The following is a 23,288-nucleotide window of genomic DNA, read 5'->3' on the forward strand; positions in this document are numbered from 1 at the left end:
CTCTCCTCCGTCTCCTCTCTCTGTCCGGTCCTCTTCCTTCTCTCCTCCGTCTCCTCTCTCTGTCCGGTCCTCTTCCTTCCCTCCTCCGTCTCCTCTCTCTGTCTGGTCCTCTTACTCCGCCGCCACATCTGGGACATTTGTGAGTTTCTTCTAGAATAAATCCACCAATCACAGCTCTAGGTGAGGCAGTAGGCGGGGCTGTGGCTGTGCCTCGTCCTATCAGCGCGCAGTGGGCGGGGCCTCGGAGCCCGATCTTTTGTTGGCTTGCGCTGTGTAACATTGTGGCTGTGGTGTCTGAGCGGAGCGCTGCGCTTACGTCACACTCCGGTCCGGCTTCATCGTGACGTCACACCCGGCTCGTCAGGTCAGGAGGAGGCTGTGCCGGGTCTGAAGTGTCGCTGGAGCCTGCCATGTCATATGACTGAAGTACAAGCTGCGACGTGACGTCATAGAAGAGGGGATTACGTGACGTCACAGGAGGCTCCTGTACCCCCCCAGAGGGAGGACCTCGGCCACAGTCACACGTGGCAGCTCCACCAGGACGCGGCTGGGATGGGAGGACGGAGGCTGAGCTCTCTGCTACTGGGGCTCCTGAGCCTGCTCTCAGGGGCTCTGCCCCCAGGTAAGTGCCGGGGCACTGGGGGTTAACTTGGGGATACAAGGGGTTACAGGGGGACTGTGGGACAATATGGGGTTAATTGTGGATGAGGGGCTAAGACTGGGATGTAAAAGGTAATGTGTGTGGCATCCAAAGGGTTACGGGGGAGGGGGGGGGATTAGGAATAACAGCTGGGGGGGAGGGGTCACTATATAACTGGTCCTAGGGGGAGGGGTCACTATATAACAGGTCCTAAGGGGAGGGGTCACTATATAACTGGTCCTAGGGGGAGGGGTCACTATAAAACTGGTCATAGGGGGAGGGGTCACTATATAACTGGTCCTAGGGTGAGGGGTCACTATATAACTGGTCCTAAGGGGAGGGGTCACTATATAACAGGTCTTAGGGGGAGGGGTCACTATATAACAGGTCTTAGGGGGAGGGGTCACTATATAACAGGTCTTAGGGGGAGGGGTCACTATATAACAGGTCCTAGGGGGAGGGGTCACTATATATCTGGTCCTAGGGGGAGGGGTCACTATATAACTGGTCCTAAGGGGAGGGGTCACTATATAACTGGTCTTAGGGGGAGGGGTCACTATATAACAGGTCTTAGGGGGAGGGGTCACTATATAACAGGTCTTAGGGGGAGGGGTCACTATATAACAGGTCTTAGGGGGAGGGGTCACTATATAACAGGTCTTAGGGGGAGGGGTCACTATATAACAGGTCCTAGGGGGAGGGGTCACTATATAACTGGTCCTAGAGGGAGGGGTCACTATATAACAGGTCTTAGGGGGAGGGGTCACTATATAACTGGTCCTAGGGGGAGGGGTCACTATATAACTGGTCCTAGAGGGAGGGGTCACTATATAACAGGTCCTAAGGGGAGGGGTCACTATATAACTGGTCCTAGGGGGAGGGGTCACTATATAACAGGTCCTAGAGGGAGGGGTCACTATATAACAGGTCCTAAGGGGAGGGGTCACTATATAACTGGTCCTAGGGGGAGGGGTCACTATATATCTGGTCCTAAGGGGAGGGGTCACTATATAACAGGTCCTAGAGGGAGGGGTCACTATATAACAGGTCCTAGGGGGAGGGGTCACTATATAACTGGTCCTAGGGGGAGGGGTCACTATATAACTGGTCCTAGGGGGAGGGGTCACTATATAACTGGTCCTAGGGGGAGGGGTCACTATATAACTGGTCATAGGGGGAGGGGTCACTATATAACTGGTCCTAGGGGGAGGGGTCACTATATAACTGGTCATAGGGGGAGGGGTCACTATATAACAGGTCCTAGGGGGAGGGGTCACTATATAACAGGTCCTAGAGGGAGGGGTCACTATATAACAGGTCCTAGGGGGAGGGGTCACTATATAACTGGTCCTAGAGGGAGGGGTCACTATATAACTGGTCCTAGGGGGAGGGGTCACTATATAACAGGTCTTAGGGGGAGGGGTCACTATATAACAGGTCTTAGGGGGAGGGGTCACTATATAACAGGTCTTAGGGGGAGGGGTCACTATATAACAGGTCCTAGGGGGAGGGGTCACTATATATCTGGTCCTAAGGGGAGGGGTCACTATATAACTGGTCCTAGGGGGAGGGGTCACTATATAACAGGTCCTAGGGGGAGGGGTCACTATATAACTGGTCCTAGGGGGAGGGGTCACTATATAACTGGTCCTAGGGGGAGGGGTCACTATATAACTGGTCCTAGGGGGAGGGGTCACTATATAACTGGTCCTAGGGGGAGGGGTCACTATATAACAGGTCCTAGGGGGAGGGGTCACTATATAACAGGTCCTAGGGGGAGGGGTCACTATATATCTGGTCCTAAGGGGAGGGGTCACTATATAACTGGTCCTAGGGGGAGGGGTCACTATATAACTGGTCCTAGGGGGAGGGGTCACTATATAACTGGTCCTAGGGGGAGGGGTCACTATATAACTGGTCCTAGGGGGAGGGGTCACTATATAACTGGTCCTAGGGGGAGGGGTCACTATATAACTGGTCCTAGGGGGAGGGGTCACTATATAACTGGTCCTAGGGGGAGGGGTCACTATATAACAGATCTGGAGGTTACTATATAACATAGGGGGGGGAGCAGTAATATAATGGGGGGGGGGGTTAGTCACATGATGGTTCTGACCTCATATCCCAACATGGAGGGCTCTGGGACCCTGTGGACATCACCTGTCATGTAGCAGGAAGGGGGTACAAGGTTTGAGAATGGGGGACAGGGCTAAGGCACTACAAGTCTCAGCCTGGCCATTCTGGGGCTTGTCTATTAGCTCTGCAGCTGCTGATAAGATCACTAGTAGGTTGTGCTGGGATTTGTGGTTCCGCAGCAGCCGGCTCTTCCGCCTGTCACATCATCCCATGTAATACACAGGGGTCGGTGGTCCTGTCTGGTCTCCCGGTTATTGTATTGTGGGTGATGTAACAGATGAGACGTCCTCCGGGCCAGGGAGACAACTGGTGCACCAAGTGCTGTCAGAGGGCGGGGGTCTCCTGGGCACGGCACAGGCAGCTGCTCTATAACTGTCACCTGCAGTAATGACGGGGTTAATGTGTCAGATTAGTGAGTGCACTTTCCTGGAAGTATCCTGCATGTGTGAACCTGCACATCCCGAGTGCGACTCAGGCTCTGCTACATGGCCTGCTGGAGTCCCCGGTGGTCTCATGTCCTCAGAGTGTTGTACCAGAGCCTCAGATCTGTCCTGCCTCATGTTTTATACCGCAGCTCTGCCCCATGTGCTATTCTGCAGCTCTGCCCCATGCTTTATACTGCAGCTCTGCCCCATGCTTTATACTGCAGCTCTGCCCCATGTGCTATTCTGCAGCTCTGCCCCATGCTTTATACTGCAGCTCTGCCCCATGCTTTATACTGCAGCTCTGCCCCATGTGCTATTCTGCAGCTCTGCCCCATGCTTTATACTGCAGCTCTGCCCCATGTGCTATTCTGCAGCTCTGCCCCATGCTTTATACTGCAGCTCTGCCCCATGCTTTATACTGCAGCTCTGCCCCATGTGCTATTCTGCAGCTCTGCCCCATGCTTTATACTGCAGCTCTGCCCCATGCTTTATACTGCAGCTCTGCCCCATGCTTTATACTGCAGCTCTGCCCCTTGCTTTATACTGCAGCTCTGCCTCATGCTTTATACTGCAGCTCTGCCCCACATGGCTGTGATCAGGGTCTGCCTCAGCTGTCTTCTATCCCGGGGGTGTGACGAAACCCTACTCCAGTTTGATTGCAGTCCAGGTTTTCATCTCTTTCCATCCCTAATTCTTTACTCTATATACACCTATATGGTATCTGTATAGAAATAACAATATAAATAAGAAACAGAGCGAGTTCTTAATACAAAAATACATCTATAAATATTACACATCAAGAAAAGACAAAACAGGTAAAAACAATTAAAAAAAGAATCGCATCGAAAATGTGAGTGGAGGTCGCAGGGTCACGTGTAGATGCAATAGACGACATATAGGAGTCAGTACTGTGCCTGTATTATTATTGTTGTTTAGTTATATAGCACCATTAATCCCATGGTGCTGTACATTATTATATTAATCCCATGGTGCTGTACATTATTATATTAATCCCCTGGTGCTCTGTACATTATTATATTAATCCCATGGTGCTCTGTACATTATTATATTAATCCCATGGTGCTCTGTACATTATTATATTAATCCCATGGTGCTGTACATTATTATATTAATCCCATGGTGCTGTACATTATTATATTAATCCCATGGTGCTGTACATTATTATATTAATCCCATGGTGCTCTGTACATTATTATATTAATCCCATGGTGCTCTGTACATTATTATATTAATCCCATGGTGCTGTACATTATTATATTAATCCCATGGTGCTGTACATTATTATATTAATCCCATGGTGCTGTACATTATTATATTAATCCCATGGTTCTGTACATTATTATATCAATCCCATGGTGCTCTGTACATTATTATATTAATCCCATGGTGCTCTGTACATTATTATATTAATCCCATGGTGCTCTGTACATTATTATATTAATCCCATGGTGCTCTGTACATTATTATATTAATCCCATGGTGCTCTGTACATTATTATATTAATCCCATGGTGCTCTGTACATTATTATATTAATCCCATGGTGCTGTACATTATTATATTAATCCCATGGCGCCCTGTACATTATTATATTAATCCCATGGTGCTGTACATTATTATATTAATCCCATGGTGCTCTGTACATTATTATATTAATCCCATGGTGCTGTACATTATTATATTAATCCCATGGTGCTGGACATTATTATATTAATCCCATGGTGCTGGACATTATTATATTAATCCCATGGTGCTGTACATTATTATACTAATCCCATGGTGCTCTGTACATTATTATATTAATCCCATGGTGCTGTACATTATTATATTAATCCCATGGTGCTCTGTACATTATTATATTAATCCCATGGTGCTCTGTACATTATTATATTAATCCCATGGTGCTGTACATTATTATATTAATCCCATGGTGCTCTGTACATTATTATATTAATCCCATGGTGCTGTACATTATTATATTAATCCCACGGTGCTCTGTATATTATTATATTAATCCCATGTGCTGTACATTATTATAGTAATCCCATGGTGTTCTGTGCATTATTATATTAATCCCATGGTGCTCTGTACATTATTATATTAATCCCATGGTGCTGTACATTATTATATCACTCCCATGGTGCTCTGTACATTATTATATTAATCCCATGGTGCTCTGTACATTATTATATTAATCCCATGGTGCTGTACATTATTATATTAATCCCACGGTGCTCTGTATATTATTATATTAATCCCATGGTGCTCTGTACATTATTATATTAATCCCATGGTGCTGTACATTATTATATTAATCCCATGGTGCTCTGTACATTATTATATTAATCCCATGGTGCTCTGTACATTATTATATTAATCCCATGGTGCTGTACATTATTATATCACTCCCATGGTGCTCTGTACATTATTATATTAATCCCATGGTGCTCTGTACATTATTATATTAATCCCATGGTGCTCTGTACATTATTATATTAATCCCATGGTGCTCTGTACATTATTATATTAATCCCATGGTGCTGTACATTATTATATTAATCCCATGGTGCTCTGTACAGTATTATATTAATCCCATGGTGCTCTGTACATTATTATATTAATCCCATGGCGCTCTGTACATTATTATATTAATCCCATGATGCTCTGTACATTATTATATTAATCCCATGGTGCTCTGTACATTATTATATTAATCCCATGGTGCTCTGTACATTATTATATTAATCCCATGATGCTCTGTACATTATTATATTAATCCCATGGTGCTCTGTACATTATTATATTAGTCCCATGGTGCTCTGTACATTATTATATTAATCCCGTGGTGCTCTGTACATTATTATATTAATCCCGTGGTGCTCTGTACATTATTATATTAATCCCATGGTGCTGTACATTATTATATTACTCCCATGGTGCTCTGTACATTATTATATTAATCCCATGGTGCTGTACATTATTATATCACACCCATGGTGCTTTACATTTGGGGGTTACATACAATACACAGAATATACAGGTAGATATAATACTAACAGTGACCGACTGGCACAGTGAGGTAGAGGGCCCTGCCCGCGAGGGCTTACAATCTATGAGGGAAGGGGGTAGAGACAGAAGGAGAGGGGGAGACTGTACAGATGGCGGTGCGGTGATAGTGTTATTGGGGGTGTAGGCCTTCCTGAATAGGGGAGTCTTCAGAGCCTTCTTGTGATTGTGGGGCTCAGTCTTATGTGTCGTGGTAAGGAGTTCCAGAGTATGGGGGATGCACGAGAGAAATCTTGGAGATGGTTGTGTGAGGAGCGGATGAGAGCGGAGCGGAGCAGGAGGTCATTGGAGGATCTGAGGTTATGTGTGGGCAGGTAGGGAGATGAGGTCAGAGATATATGGAGGGGACAGGTGAGGTCAGAGATATATGGAGGGGACAGGTGAGGTCAGAGATATATGGAGGGGACAGGTGAGGTCAGAGATATATGGAGGGGACAGGTTAGATGTCCATCCATTGTAAGCCCATATGGTGCAGGTGATAAAAATAATCCTATAAATCTATGGGGTCAACTGGCTGAGGCAGAACACACGTCTGATTTTCCTTTTGTCAGTAACTCCCCTCCCCCAGCATTTCATTGCTCTTTGATGTTGCTGGTCCCCATTAAATGTCTCACCATGACTTGTTGTCATCACAGCTCCTCAGGGGCGGTCACAGTCACAGCTCCTCAGGGGCGGTCACGGTCACAGCTCCTCAGGGGCGGTCACGGTCACAGCTCCTCAGGGGCGGTCACAGCTGCCCAGAAGTGGTCACGGCCACAGCTCCAAAGGGACAGTCATAGCTCCTCAGGGGCAGTCATGGTCACATATCGCCAGGGGCGGCCACGGGCACAGCTCCACAGGGGCGGTCACCTTTGCAGTAATTATTGCACACAGTTCACATCTGCCATCCTGTTTCCTCTGTGCACACGTCCCGCTCCTCCAAGCCCCAACCTGCCGGGGTAACAGTGTCTCCTCAGCCGCTGGGCGTGAAATCTACATGTTCCTACAAGGAAGCTTTTCACTCTCACCCGCCACAGTCCTGACAGATCCAACGGGGAACTGGTGTGATGGCTCAGCTCACACCTCCCTGCTAAAGCTGCAAGAAGGCCACTGTTTATAATCATCCTATCCTGTGTGATACTGTATACTGAGCTGTGTATCTAATCCTATCCTATGTGATACTGTATACTGAGCTGTGTATCTAATCCTATCCTGTGTGATACTGTATACTGAGCTGTATCTAATCCTATCCTTTGTGATACTGTATACTGAGCTGTGTATCTAATCCTATCCTGTGTGATACTGTATACTGAGCTGTGTATCTAATCCTATCCTGTGTGATACTGTATACTGAGCTGTGTATCTAATCCTATCCTGTGTGATACTGTATACTGAGCTGTGTATCTAATCCTATCCTGTGTGATACTGTATACTGAGCTGTGTATCTAATCCTATCCTGTGTGGTACTGTATACTGAGCTGTATCTAATCCTATCCTGTGTGATACTGTATACTGAGCTGTATCTAATCCTATCCTTTGTGATACTGTATACTGAGCTGTGTATCTAATCCTATCCTGTGTGATACTGTATACTGAGCTGTGTATCTAATCCTATCCTGTGTGACACTGTATACTGAGCTGTGTATCTAATCCTATCCTGTGTGATACTGTATACTGAGCTGTGTATCTAATCCTCTTCTGTGTGATACTGTATACTGAGCCGTGCATCTAATCCTATCCTGTGTGATACTGTATGCTGAGCTGTGTATCTAATCCTATCCTGTGTGATACTGTATACTGAGCTGTGTATCTAATCCTATCCTGTGTGATACTGTATACTGAGCTGTGTATCTAATCCTATCCTGTGTGATACTGTATACTGAGCTGTGTATCTAATCCTATCCTGTGTGATACTGTATACTGAGCCGTGTATCTAATCCTATCCTGTGTGATACTGTATACTGAGCTGTGTATCTAATCCTATCCTGTGTGGTACTGTATACTGAGCTGTATCTAATCCTATCCTGTGTGATACTGTATACTGAGCTGTATCTAATCCTATCCTTTGTGATACTGTATACTGAGCTGTGTATCTAATCCTATCCTGTGTGATACTGTATACTGAGCTGTGTATCTAATCCTATCCTGTGTGACACTGTATACTGAGCTGTGTATCTAATCCTATCCTGTGTGATACTGTATACTGAGCTGTGTATCTAATCCTCTTCTGTGTGATACTGTATACTGAGCCGTGCATCTAATCCTATCCTGTGTGATACTGTATGCTGAGCTGTGTATCTAATCCTATCCTGTGTGATACTGTATACTGAGCTGTGTATCTAATCCTATCCTGTGTGATACTGTATACTGAGCTGTGTATCTAATCCTATCCTGTGTGATACTGTATACTGAGCTGTGTATCTAATCCTATCCTGTGTGATACTGTATACTGAGCCGTGTATCTAATCCTATCCTGTGTGATACTGTATACTGAGCTGTGTATCTAATCCTATCCTGTGTGATACTGTATACTGAGCGGTGTATCTAATCCTATCCTGTGTGATACTGTATACTGAGCGGTGTATCTAATCCTATCCTGTGTGATACTGTATACTGAGCTGTGTATCTAATCCTATCCTGTGTGATACTGTATACTGAGCAGTGTATCTAATCCTATCCTGTGTGATACTGTATACTGAGCTGTGTATCTAATCCTATCCTGTGTGATACTGTATACTGAGCTGTGTATCTAATCCTATCCTGTGTGATACTGTATACTGTGCTGTGTATCTAATCCTATCCTGTGTGATACTGTATACTGAGCTGTGTATCTAATCCTATCCTGTGTGATACTGTATACTGAGCTGTGTATCTAATCCTATCCTGTGTGATACTGTATACTGAGCTGTGTATCTAATCCTATCCTGTGTGATACTGTATACTGAGCTGTGTATCTAATCCTATCCTGTGTGATACTGTATACTGAGCTGTGTATCTAATCCTATCCTGTGTGATACTGTATACTGAGCTGTGTATCTAATCCTATCCTGTGTGATACTGTATACTGAGCTGTGTATCTAATCCTATCCTGTGTGATACTGTATACTGAGCTGTGTATCTAATCCTATCCTGTGTGATACTGTATACTGTGCTGTGTATCTAATCCTATCCTGTGTGATACTGTATACTGAGCGGTGTATCTAATCCTATCCTGTGTGATACTGTATACTGAGCTGTGTATCTAATCCTATCCTGTGTGATACTGTATACTGAGCTGTGTATCTAATCCTATCCTGTGTGATACTGTATACTGAGCTGTGTATCTAATCCTATCCTGTGTGATACTGTATACTGTGCTGTGTATCTAATCCTATCCTGTGTGATACTGTATACTGTGCTGTGTATCTAATCCTATCCTGTGTGATACTGTATACTGAGCTGTGTATCTAATCCTATCCTGTGTGATACTGTATACTGAGCTGTATCTAATCCTATCCTGTGTGATACTGTATACTGAGCTGTGTATCTAACCCTATCCTGTGTGATACTGTATACTGAGCTGTGTATCTAATCCTATCCTGTGTGATACTGTATACTGTGCTGTGTATCTAATCCTATCCTGTGTGATACTGTATACTGTGCTGTGTATCTAATCCTATCCTGTGTGATACTGTATACTGAGCTGTGTATCTAATCCTATCCTGTGTGATACTGTATACTGAGCCGTGTATCTAATCCTATCCTGTGTGATACAGTATACTGAGCTGTGTATCTAATCCTATCCTGTGTGATACTGTATACTGAGCCGTGTATCTAATCCTATCCTGTGTGATACTGTATACTGAGCTGTATCTAATCCTATCCTGTGTGATACTGTATACTGAGCTGTGTATCTAATCCTATCCCGTGTGATACTGTATACTGAGCCGTGTATCTAATCCTATCCCGTGTGATACTGTATACTGAGCTGTGTATCTAATCCTATCCTGTGTGATACTGTATACTGAGCTGTATCTAATCCTATCCTGTGTGATACTGTATACTGAGCTGTGTATCTAATCCTATCCTGTGTGATACTGTATACTGAGCTGTATCTAATCATATCCTGTGTGATACTGTATACTGAGCTGTATCTAATCCTATCCTGTGTGATACTGTATACTGAGCTGTATCTAATCCTATCCTGTGTGATACTGTATACTGAGCTGTGTATCTAATCCTATCCTGTGTGATACTGTATACTGAGCTGTATCTAATCATATCCCGTGTGATACTGTATACTGAGCTGTATCTAATCCTATCCTTTGTGATACTGTATACTGAGCTGTGTATCTAATCCTATCCTGTGTGATACTGTATACTGAGCTGTATCTAATCCTATCCTGTGTGATACTGTATACTGAGCTGTGTATCTAATCCTATCCTGTGTGATACTGTATACTGAGCCGTGTATCTAATCCTATCCTGTGTGATACAGTATACTGAGCTGTGTATCTAATCCTATCCTGTGTGATACTGTATACTGAGCCGTGTATCTAATCCTATCCTGTGTGATACTGTATACTGAGCTGTGTATCTAATCCTATCCTGTGTGATACTGTATACTGAGCTGTATCTAATCCTATCCTGTGTGATACTGTATACTGTGCTGTGTATCTAATCCTATCCTGTGTGATACTGTATACTGAGCTGTGTATCTAATCCTATCCTGTGTGATACTGTATACTGTGCTGTATCTAATCATATCCTGTGTGATACTGTATACTGAGCTGTATCTAATCATATCCTGTGTGATACTGTATACTGAGCTGTATCTAATCCTAATCTGTGTGATACTGTATACTGTGCTGTATCTAATCATATCCTGTGTGATACTGTATACTGAGCTGTGTATCTAATCCTATCCTGTGTGATACTGTATACTGAGCTGTGTATCTAATCCTATCCTGTGTGATACTGTATACTGAGCTGTGTATCTAATCCTATCCTGTGTGATACTGTATACTGAGCTGTATCTAATCATATCCTGTGTGATACTGTATACTGAGCTGTATCTAATCATATCCTGTGTGATACTGTATACTGAGCTGTGTATCTAATCCTATCCTGTGTGATACTGTATACTGAGCTGTGTATCTAACCCTATCCTGTGTGATACTGTATACTGAGCTGTATCTAATCATATCCTGTGTGATACTGTATACTGAGCTGTGTATCTAATCCTATCCTGTGTGACACTGTATACTGAGCTGTGTATCTAATCCTATCCTGTGTGATACTGTATACTGAGCTGTATCTAATCATATCCTGTGTGATACTGTATACTGAGCTGTGTATCTAATCCTATCCTGTGTGATACTGTATACTGAGCTGTGTATCTAATCCTATCCTGTGTGATACTGTATACTGAGCTGTATCTAATCATATCCTGTGTGATACTGTATACTGAGCTGTGTATCTAATCCTATCCTGTGTGATACTGTATACTGAGCCGTGTATCTAATCCTATCCTGTGTGACACTGTATACTGAGCTGTGTATCTAATCCTATCCTGTGTGATACAGTATACTGAGCTGTGTATCTAATCCTATCCTGTGTGATACTGTATACTGAGCTGTATCTAATCCTATCCTGTGTGATACTGTATACTGAGCTGTATCTAATCATATCCTGTGTGATACTGTATACTGAGCTGTATCTAATCCTAATCTGTGTGATACTGTATACTGTGCTGTATCTAATCATATCCTGTGTGATACTGTATACTGAGCTGTGTATCTAATCCTATCCTGTGTGATACTGTATACTGAGCTGTGTATCTAATCCTATCCTGTGTGATACTGTATACTGAGCTGTGTATCTAATCCTATCCTTTGTGATACTGTATACTGAGCTGTGTATCTAATCCTATCCTGTGTGATACTGTATACTGAGCTGTATCTAATCCTATCCTGTGTGATACTGTATACTGAGCCGTGTATCTAATCCTATCCCGTGTGATACTGTATACTGAGCTGTGTATCTAATCCTATCCTGTGTGATACTGTATACTGAGCTGTGTATCTAATCCTATCCTGTGTGATACTGTATACTGAGCTGTATCTAATCCTATCCTGTGTGATACTGTATACTGAGCGGTGTATCTAATCCTATCCTGTGTGATACTGTATACTGAGCGGTGTATCTAATCCTATCCTGTGTGATACTGTATACTGAGCGGTGTATCTAATCCTATCCTGTGTGATACTGTATACTGAGCGGTGTATCTAATCCTATCCTGTGTGATACTGTATACTGAGCCGTGTATCTAATCCTATCCTGTGTGATACTGTATACTGAGCGGTGTATCTAATCCTATCCTGTGTGATACTGTCGGCCGTGCAGGGTGTTCCCTGTGCTGAGATACGTTGTGGTTTCTCCGGTGATACATTATTTATCTGCAGATGTCAGACGGACATTAGAAGTGACAGTGTTCGCGTTGCGCTCCCCTTATGTGAGTCCCCCAGGACCTGGCGCTGTAGTGTCGGCGCTCCGCACGTCCATAGTGACAGGAGATTTCTGACAACTGTCCTTCCTGTCTGCAAGAACTGGGTCACGGAACAAAGGATCAGAAAATAATCCAGGTCACTGAAATGTGTCTGAGGGTTGGGACCCGGAATAATTCTCTGAGGTTTCTCAGTCCTTCATCTCCCCCTGCTATGTCTGATCTCCAGACCCTGTTCACACTTGGCAGAATCTTCAGACTGTGGAAGCTCTGAGAGCGCAGCCGTGTAGGTGACAGAGTGAGATTGTCTGAATAGCAACGAGAGACCCTTATACTACAGTACAGCTATTCATCTGTTACTACTGAAAAACAGCTGTATATATCATGTCTGAGAGGTAGTCACAGCCCCGCCCCCTGTTACTGACAACCAGCCTGTATATATCATGTCTGAGAGGTAGTCACAGCCCCGCCCCCTGTTACTGACAACCAGCTGTATATACCATGTCTGAGAGGTAGTCACAGCCCCGCCCCCTGTTACTGACAACCAGCTGTATATACCATGTCTGAGAGGTAGTCACAGCCCCGCCCCCTGTTACTGACAACCAGCTGTATATATCATGTCTGAGAGGTAGTCACAGCCCCGCCCCCTGTTACTGACAACCAGCCGTATATATCATGTCTGAGAGGTAGTCACAGCCCCGCCCCCTGTATATACCATGTCTGAGAGGTAGTCACAGCCCCGCCCCCTGTATATACCATGTCTGAGAGGTGTCACAGCCCCGCCCCCTGTTACTGACAACCAGCCTGTATATATCATGTCTGAGAGGTAGTCACAGCCCCGCCCCCTGTTACTGACAACCAGCTGTATATATCATGTCTGAGAGGTAGTCACAGCCCCGCCCCCTGTTACTGACAACCAGCCTGTATATATCATGTCTGAGAGGTAGTCACAGCCCCGCCCCCTGTTACTGACAACCAGCTGTATATATATCATGTCTGAGAGGTAGTCACAGCCCCGCCCCCTGTTACTGACAACCAGCTGTATATACCATGTCTGAGAGGTAGTCACAGCCCCGCCCCCTGTTACTGACAACCAGCCTGTATATATCATGTGTAGAGGTAGTCACAGCCCCGCCCCCTGTTACTGACAACCAGCCTGTATATATCATGTGTAGAGGTAGTCACAGCCCCGCCCCCTGTTACTGACAACCAGCCTGTATATATCATGTCTGAGAGGTAGTCACAGCCCCGCCCCCTGTTACTGACAACCAGCTGTATATATCATGTCTGAGAGGTAGTCACAGCCCCGCCCCCTGTTACTGACAACCAGCTGTATATATCATGTCTGAGAGGTAGTCACAGCCCCGCCCCCTGTTACTGACAACCAGCCGTATATATCATGTCTGAGAGGTAGTCACAGCCCCGCCTCCTGTTACTGACAACCAGCTGTATATATCATGTCTGAGAGGTAGTCACAGCCCCGCCCCCTGTTACTGACAACCAGCTGTATATATATCATGTCTGAGAGGTAGTCACAGCCCCGCCCCCTGTTACTGACAACCAGCCTGTATATATCATGTCTGAGAGGTAGTCACAGCCCCGCCCCCTGTTACTGACAACCAGCTGTATATATCATGTCTGAGAGGTAGTCACAGCCCCGCCCCCTGTTACTGACAACCAGCTGTATATATCATGTCTGAGAGGTAGTCACAGCCCCGCCCCCTGTTACTGACAACCAGCCTGTATATATCATGTGTAGAGGTAGTCACAGCCCCGCCCCCTGTTACTGACAACCAGCCTGTATATATAATGTCTGAGAGGTAGTCACAGCCCCGCCCCCTGTTACTGACAACCAGCCTGTATATATCATGTCTGAGAGGTAGTCACAGCCCCGCCCCCTGTTACTGACAACCAGCCTGTATATATCATGTCTGAGAGGTAGTCACAGCCCCGCCCCCTGTTACTGACAACCAGCCTGTATATATCATGTCTGAGAGGTAGTCACAGCCCCGCCCCCTGTTACTGACAACCAGCCTGTATATATCATGTCTGAGAGGTAGTCACAGCTCCGCCCCCTGTTACTGACAACCAGCCTGTATATATCATGTCTGAGAGGTAGTCACAGCCCCGCCCCCTGTTACTGACAACCAGCCTGTATATATCATGTCTGAGAGGTAGTCACAGCCCCGCCCCCTGTTACTGACAACCAGCCTGTATATATCATGTCTGAGAGGTAGTCACAGCCCCGCCCCCTGTTACTGACAACCAGCCTGTATATATCATGTGTAGAGGTAGTCACAGCCCCGCCCCCTGTTACTGACAACCAGCCTGTATATATCATGTGTAGAGGTAGTCACAGCCCCGCCCCCTGTTACTGACAACCAGCCTGTATATATATCATGTCTGAGAGGTCGTCACAGCCCCGCCCCCAAAGACATTTGTAGATCATTGACCAGTTTGCACCCCAATATCACGTGGATCTGGGGTGAGAGGTCTCTCTCTTCTTTGGGGGGTTCTCTCTCTTGTCAGGGGGTGGGGGGTCTCAATCCCTCTTTTGTTGGGGGGTTTCTCTCTCTCTTGTCGGGGGTCTCTCTCTCTTGTCGGGGGAGGTGCAAGCTTCTGCTCTGTCTGAGCTCTGAACAAATATTTACCCCATGCTGCCACCTGCGTCAGTGCTGCAGCCCCAGCTCTTCCTAATAGGGTCAGGCTCAGCGTCTTGGGACGGCCCCGTCCTGGGAATCTTCTTCTTCCTTCTCCTCAGTCACACGGCTGAAGTGTAAATATATAACTGTGAGTGTGAAAGTGTCGGCTCTGAGCGCAGAAAAACCTTCTAACACCTGAGATTTTTATAGGCAGTGATATAAGACTGGAGTCACACTACACCCTGCGCCGTCTGCACTCTGCTACATCATTGATAGTCAGGGAGAGCTTTCTGATTGCACATAATCAAATGTATTAGCATAGAACATCCCCCGAGACCCCCCCACGAAAGACAGGTCACTGCTCCCCCCAAGGGCAGCACATACCTCTCCTGAAACCCTCTGTACTGCTGGCGACCCTGCTTCTCCACTGTCACTCACACCCTGTGACCTCTTCTATAAGATCAGCACGCTCCTCTCCTGAAATACTTTGTACTGCTGTGCAGTCTTCCCTGTTACAATTTACAGATACATATATCAGTCTATTGTGTTTATTGTGTAATTGACAGCTGCTGTTTCTCAGGGCCCGGGGCCCCCCAGTCCTTGTCTGCGCCTCAATCTCATTAGCAGAAGGAATAGTAGGGTTCTAAGCTGGCGCAGCTCACTCTATGGCACGGGGCAGAGCTGAAAGGGTGCAGTGTCTTGTGGTCGGGGGCACGATACTCCTGTGTATTTACCCGGCCTCACTTATGAATGGAGCAGTGTGTTACTATTATTAACACGTTCCCATCGAGTGACCCCGGAGCAGAACATCATGGAGCTTTCCTGCAGCTACCGCCACTCACAATCCGCTTTTCATGGAGAAAAAGGGGGTGAAATATGGGTACAATACAGTGAGTGTCCGGGGTATATCCCAACGTATCACTGTATACACAACATATCCCATCTGCACGGGAGTCCACAGGGGCCGGCAATGGACCATATATACAAGTATACTACCATATATATGTTCTACTAGGTTATCTTTCTCAGGAATAAGGATCAGTGTGAGGGGGCTAAAGCAAGAATATAACTACTATAATACTACTCCTATGTACAAGAATATAACTACTATAATACTACTCCTATGTACAAGAATATAACTACTATAATACTGCTCCTATGTACAAGAATATAACTACTATAATACTGCTTCTATGTACAAGAATATAACTACTATAATACTGCTCCTATGTATAAGAATATAACTACTATAATACTACTCCTATGTACAAGAATATAACTACTATAATACTGCTCCTATGTACAAGAATATAACTACTATAATACTACCTCCTATATACAAGAATATAACTACTATAATACTGCTCCTATGTACAAGAATATAACTACTATAATACTGCTCCTATGTACAAGAATATAACTACTATAATACTGCTCCTATGCACAAGAATATAACTACTATAATACTACTCCTATGTACAAGAATATAACTACTATAATACTACTCCTATGTACAAGAATATAACTACTATAATACTACCTCCTATGTACAAGAATATAACTACTATAATACTACTCCTATGTACAAGAATATAACTACTATAATACTACTCCTATATACAAGAATATAACTACTATAATACTGCTCCTATGTACAGGAATATAACTACTATAATACTACTCCTATGTACAAGAATATAACTACTATAATACTACTCCTATGTACAAGAATATAACTACTATAATACTACTCCTATGTACAAGAATATAACTACTATAATACTACTCCTATGTACAAGAATATAACTACTATAATACTGCTCCTATGTACAAGAATATAACTACTATAATACTACTCCTATGTACAAGAATATAACTACTATAATACTACCTCCTATGTACAAGAATATAACTACTATAATACTGCTCCTATGTACAAGAATATAACTACTATAATACTACTCCTATGTACAAGAATATAACTACTATAATACTACCTCCTATGTACAAGAATATAACTACTATAATACTGCTCCTATGTATAAGAATATAACTACTATAATACTACTCCTATGTAAAAGAATATAACTACTATAATACTGCTCCTATATACAAGAATATAACTACTATAATACTACCTCCTATATACAAGAATATAACTACTATAATACTGCTCCTATGTATAAGAATATAACTACTATAATACTGCTCCTATATACAAGAATATAACTACTATAATACTGCTCCTATGTATAAGAATATAACTACTATAATACTGCTCCTATGTATAAGAATATAACTACTATAATACTGCTCCTATGTATAAGAATATAACTACTATAATACTGCTCCTATATACAAGAATATAACTACTATAAATCTACTCCTATGTACAAGAATATAACTACTATAATACTGCTCCTATGTATAAGAATATAACTACTATAATACTACCTCCTATGTACAAGAATATAACTACTATAATACTGCTCCTATGTACAAGAATATAACTACTATAATACTGCCCCTATGTACAAGAATATAACTACTATAATACTACTCCTATGTACAAGAATATAACTACTATAATACTACTCCTATGTACAAGAATATAACTACTATAATACTGCCCCTATGTACAAGAATATAACTACTATAATACTACTCCTATGTACAAGAATATAACTACTATAATACTACTCCTATGTACAAGAATATAACTACTATAATACTTCTCCCTATGTACAAGAATATAACTACTATAATACTGCTCCTATGTATAAGAATATAACTACTATAATACTACCTCCTATGTACAAGAATATAACTACTATAATACTGCTCCTATGTACAAGAATATAACTACTATAATACTGCCCCTATGTACAAGAATATAACTACTATAATACTACTCCTATGTACAAGAATATAACTACTATAATACTACTCCTATGTACAAGAATATAACTACTATAATACTGCCCCTATGTACAAGAATATAACTACTATAATACTACTCCTATGTACAAGAATATAACTACTATAATACTACTCCTATGTACAAGAATATAACTACTATAATACTACTCCTATGTACAAGAATATAACTACTATAATACTACCTCCTATGTACAAGAATATAACTACTATAATACTACTCCTATGTACAAGAATATAACTACTATAATGCTACTCCTATGTACAAGAATATAACTACTATAATACTACTCCTATGTACAAGAATATAACTACTATAATACTACCTCCTATGTACAAGAATATAACTACTATAATACTGCTCCTATGTACAAGAATATAACTACTATAATACTACTCCTATGTACAAGAATATAACTACTATAATACTACCTCCTATGTACAAGAATATAACTACTATAATACTACTCCTATGTACAAGAATATAACTACTATAATACTACTCCTATGTACAAGAATATAACTACTATAATACTACCTCCTATGTACAAGAATATAACTACTATAATACTGCTCCTATGTACAAGAATATAACTACTATAATACTACTCCTATGTACAAGAATATAACTACTATAATACTGCTCCTATGTACAAGAATATAACTACTATAATACTACTATGTACAAGAATATATCTACTATAATACTACTCCTATATACAAGAATATAACTACTATAATACTACTCCTATGTACAAGAATATAACTACTATAATACTACTCCTATGTACAAGAATATAACTACTATAATACTACCTCCTATGTACAAGAATATAACTACTATAATACTGCTCCTATGTACAAGAATATAACTACTATAATACTACTCCTATGTACAAGAATATAACTACTATAATACTGCTCCTATGTACAAGAATATAACTACTATAATACTACTCCTATGTACAAGAATATAACTACTATAATACTGCTCCTATGTACAAGAATATAACTACTATAATACTACCTCCTATGTACAAGAATATAACTACTATAATACTGCTCCTATATACAAGAATATAACTACTATAATACTACCTCCTATGTACAAGGATATAACTACTATAATACTACTCCTATGTACAAGAATATAACTACTATAATACTGCTCCTATATACAAGAATATAACTACTATAATACTGCTTCCTATGTACAAGAATATAACTACTATAATACTGCTCCTATGTACAAGAATATAACTACTATAATACTGCTCCTATGTACAAGAATATAACTACTATAATACTATAGATTGTATGCTGTTCCACTCCTGTCATGTGATGTCTTGTCTTCTAGGTGAGGCTCAGGAGAGGTTGTTGCTCCTCCCCTCTGACAGTCCTGTGACCACCAGTCGCCCGTTTCCTGTGAGTCCTGTAGATTTGGGTGTGAGCTCGGGGGTCTCGGTTCCCCCTGACGTTACAGGTCCGGATACAGTCAATGCTCAGTCGTCGTCTCCTTCCTCGTCCACAGTCAGTGTAACAGAATCTTATGGTGCAGGAAGTGATGTCACTGCAGCAGGAAGTGATGTCACCACAGTAGGAAGTGATGTCACCACAGTAGGAAGTGATGTCACTGGAGCGAGCAATGAGACAACATCTGACCCCAGCGCTATAACCATGGTGACCGGCAGCCGTGATGCTACCAGTGCAGATGTCACCGAGCCCCGTCCACCTAACCAGACGTCATCAGCAGAGGACAAGAGGAGCGGTGAGTGACCTGTTACATGGGGGGTCTTCTTGGTCCTGTCCCCTTTGTGTTACCTTGTAGTTGTCACTGGGGTTTGGCAGCCATTATTGTGCAGGCCTGAGGCATCATGGAAACCATCAGTAAGTTGTTACTGTTTCTGATCTATTGTTATGGTGGAAACAGTCAGTAGGCTGAGGCTTTGCTACGTCTCTCTGTTATCAACCATACATGTTTCTTCCTCTCATTTTCTGTAGACCCCGCGACACAGACGCCCGCACTCCTCGCCACCCTCAGGTCGACAAAGACTCCCGGTGATGACTCCACCCCGGTCACTGCGACTGCCATTTTGTTCCAGTCCACGTTGATAACGGCAGTCACCACAAGCACCGTCACCTCCACGGAACCCCGCAACACACAGAGCACGGCTGCAGTGCACACCACCAGGGCGGAGGTGCAGAGGGGGCCGTCAGTGCTGGAAGTCGGGGATGAGAAAGGTGAGTCTGGGGGCTTCATCAGGGGAGTCCTGTCCAGGCCGGAGGGATTGCTGCAGTGTATAGAGCAGCACAGGAAGCATTGTAACATTAGAAACAGTCAGCAAGGTTGTGGATACCCCCCTCTGCTCCATATGCAGCCTCGCCAACTCTCCGTCCACAACCTGCTGACATTCTCTGCCCTCTCCTCTGTAATAGACCCCCCAACCCCTAAACCAACGCCCCCTGCAGGAACCTCAACCGCATTGACCTCCGCACCCTCTCAGACTCTCTCCTACCACTCGCTGACATCTCCTCACTCCAGGACACAGATGCCGCTGCTGTCTTCTATAATACCGCCATTACCTCAGCCCCTGACTCTGTGGCCCCCTACACATACACCAGAGCCCGACCGACCAATAGACAACCCTGGCACACTGACCTGACTAAGGACTGAGACTCGCGGCTGCAGAACTCCTCGGAAAGGAAAGTCACTGCCAGGAAGACTCCACTAGGTATAAGGAGGCCGCAGTCACATTCAGGAACACTCTCACCTCTGCTACACAGGTCGCTACACCGCACTCATATCTGCCCTGTCCCGCACCCCAAACAGCTATTCACCACCTTCACCTCCCTCCTCCTGCGCCCCCTCTACTCAACTGCCCTACCCCCGACAACCCCTCTACCCAACTGCTCTATCACCAACATGGAATTAATATAATAATGTACAGCATCATGGGATTAATATAATAATGCACAGAGCACCATGGGATTAATATAATAATGTACAGAGCACCGTGGGATTAATATAATAATGTACAACACCATGGGATTAATATAATAATGTACAGAGCACCATGGGATTAATATAATAATGTACAGAGCACCATGGGATTAATATAATAATGTACAGAGCACCGTGGGATTAATATAATAATGTACAACACCATGGGATTAATATAATAATGTACAGAGCACCATGGGAATAATATAATAATGTACAGCACCATGGGATTAATATAATAATGTACAGAGCACCATGGGATTAATATAATAATGTACAGAGCACCATGGGATTAATATAATAATGTACAGCACCATGGGATTAATATAATAATGTACAGAGCACCATGGGATTAATATAATAATGTACAGAGCACCATGGGATTAATATAATAATGTACAGAGCACCATGGGAATAATATAATAATGTACAGAGCACCATGGGATTAATATAATAATGTACAGCACCATGGGATTAATATAATAATGTACAGAGCACCATGGGAATAATATAATAATGTACAGCACCATGGGATTAATATAATAATGTACAGAGCACCATGGGATTAATATAATAATGTACAGAGCACCATGGGATTAATATAATAATGTACAGCACCATGGGATTAATATAATAATGTACAGAGCACCATGGGATTAATATAATAATGTACAGAGCACCATGGGATTAATATAATAATGTACAGAGCACCATGGGATTAATATAATAATGTACAGAGCACCATGGGATTAATATAATAATGTACAGCACCATGGGATTAATATAATAATGTACAGAGCACCATGGGATTAATATAATAATGTACAGAGCACCATGGGATTAATATAATAATGTACAGAGCACCATGGGATTAATTTAATAATGTACAGAGCACCATGGGATTAATATAATAATGTACAGAGCACCATGGGATTAATATAATAATGTACAGAGCACCACGGGATTAATATAATAATGTACAGAGCACCATGGCATTAATATAATAATGTACAGAGCACCATGAAATTAATATAATAATGTACAGAGCACCATGGGATTAATATAATAATGTACAACACCATGGGATTAATATAATAATGTACAGAGCACCATGGGATTAATATAATAATGTACAGCACCATGGGAATAATATGATAATGTACAGAGCACCATGGGATTAATATAATAATGTACAGAGCACCATGGGAATAATATAATAATGTACAGCACCATGGGATTAATATAATAATGTACAGAGCACCATGGGATTAATATAATAATGTACAGAGCACCATGGGATTAATATAATAATGTACAGAGCACCATGGGATTAATATAATAATGTACAGAGCACCATGGGATTAATTTAATAATGTACAGAGCACCATGGGATTAATATAATAATGTACAGAGCACCATGGGATTAATATAATAATGTACAGAGCACCACGGGATTAATATAATAATGTACAGAGCACCATGGCATTAATATAGTAATGTACAGAGCACCATGAAATTAATATAATAATGTACAGAGCACCATGGGATTAATATAATAATGTACAACACCATGGGATTAATATAATAATGTACAGAGCACCATGGGAATAATATAATAATGTACAGCACCATGGGATTAATATAATAATGTACAGAGCACCATGGGATTAATATAATAATGTACAGCACCGTGGGACTAATATAATAATGTACAGAGCACCATGGGATTAATATAATAATGTACAGAGCACCATGGGATTAATATAATAATGTACAGAGCACCATGGGATTAATATAATAATGTACAGAGCACCATGGGATTAATATAATAATGTACAGAGCACCATGGGATTAATATAATAATGTACAGAGCACCACGGGATTAATATAATAATGTACAGAGCACCATAGGATTAATATAATAATGTACAGAGCACCATGGGATTAATATAATAATGT

The 23,288-nt window shown here is 42.4% G+C and overlaps 1 protein-coding gene across 1 annotated transcript in view; it reads left to right on the forward strand.

Annotated features, from left to right (window-relative positions):
• Nucleotides 1–250: 250 nt before the first annotated feature.
• LOC142218594 (uncharacterized) overlaps nucleotides 251–23,288 on the forward strand; it is a 28,367-nt gene continuing 5,329 nt past the window's right edge. Inside the window, exons 1-3 of the mRNA XM_075287401.1 lie at nucleotides 251–622; nucleotides 19,686–20,096; nucleotides 20,330–20,569. Coding sequence (XP_075143502.1) covers nucleotides 553–622; nucleotides 19,686–20,096; nucleotides 20,330–20,569 — 721 coding nt within the window. The 5' untranslated portion in view covers nucleotides 251–552. The remainder of the gene's footprint in view (nucleotides 623–19,685; nucleotides 20,097–20,329; nucleotides 20,570–23,288) is intronic.

This window comes from Leptodactylus fuscus, chromosome 9 (assembly GCF_031893055.1).
Source record: "Leptodactylus fuscus isolate aLepFus1 chromosome 9, aLepFus1.hap2, whole genome shotgun sequence".
Taxonomy (NCBI): domain Eukaryota; kingdom Metazoa; phylum Chordata; class Amphibia; order Anura; family Leptodactylidae; genus Leptodactylus; species Leptodactylus fuscus.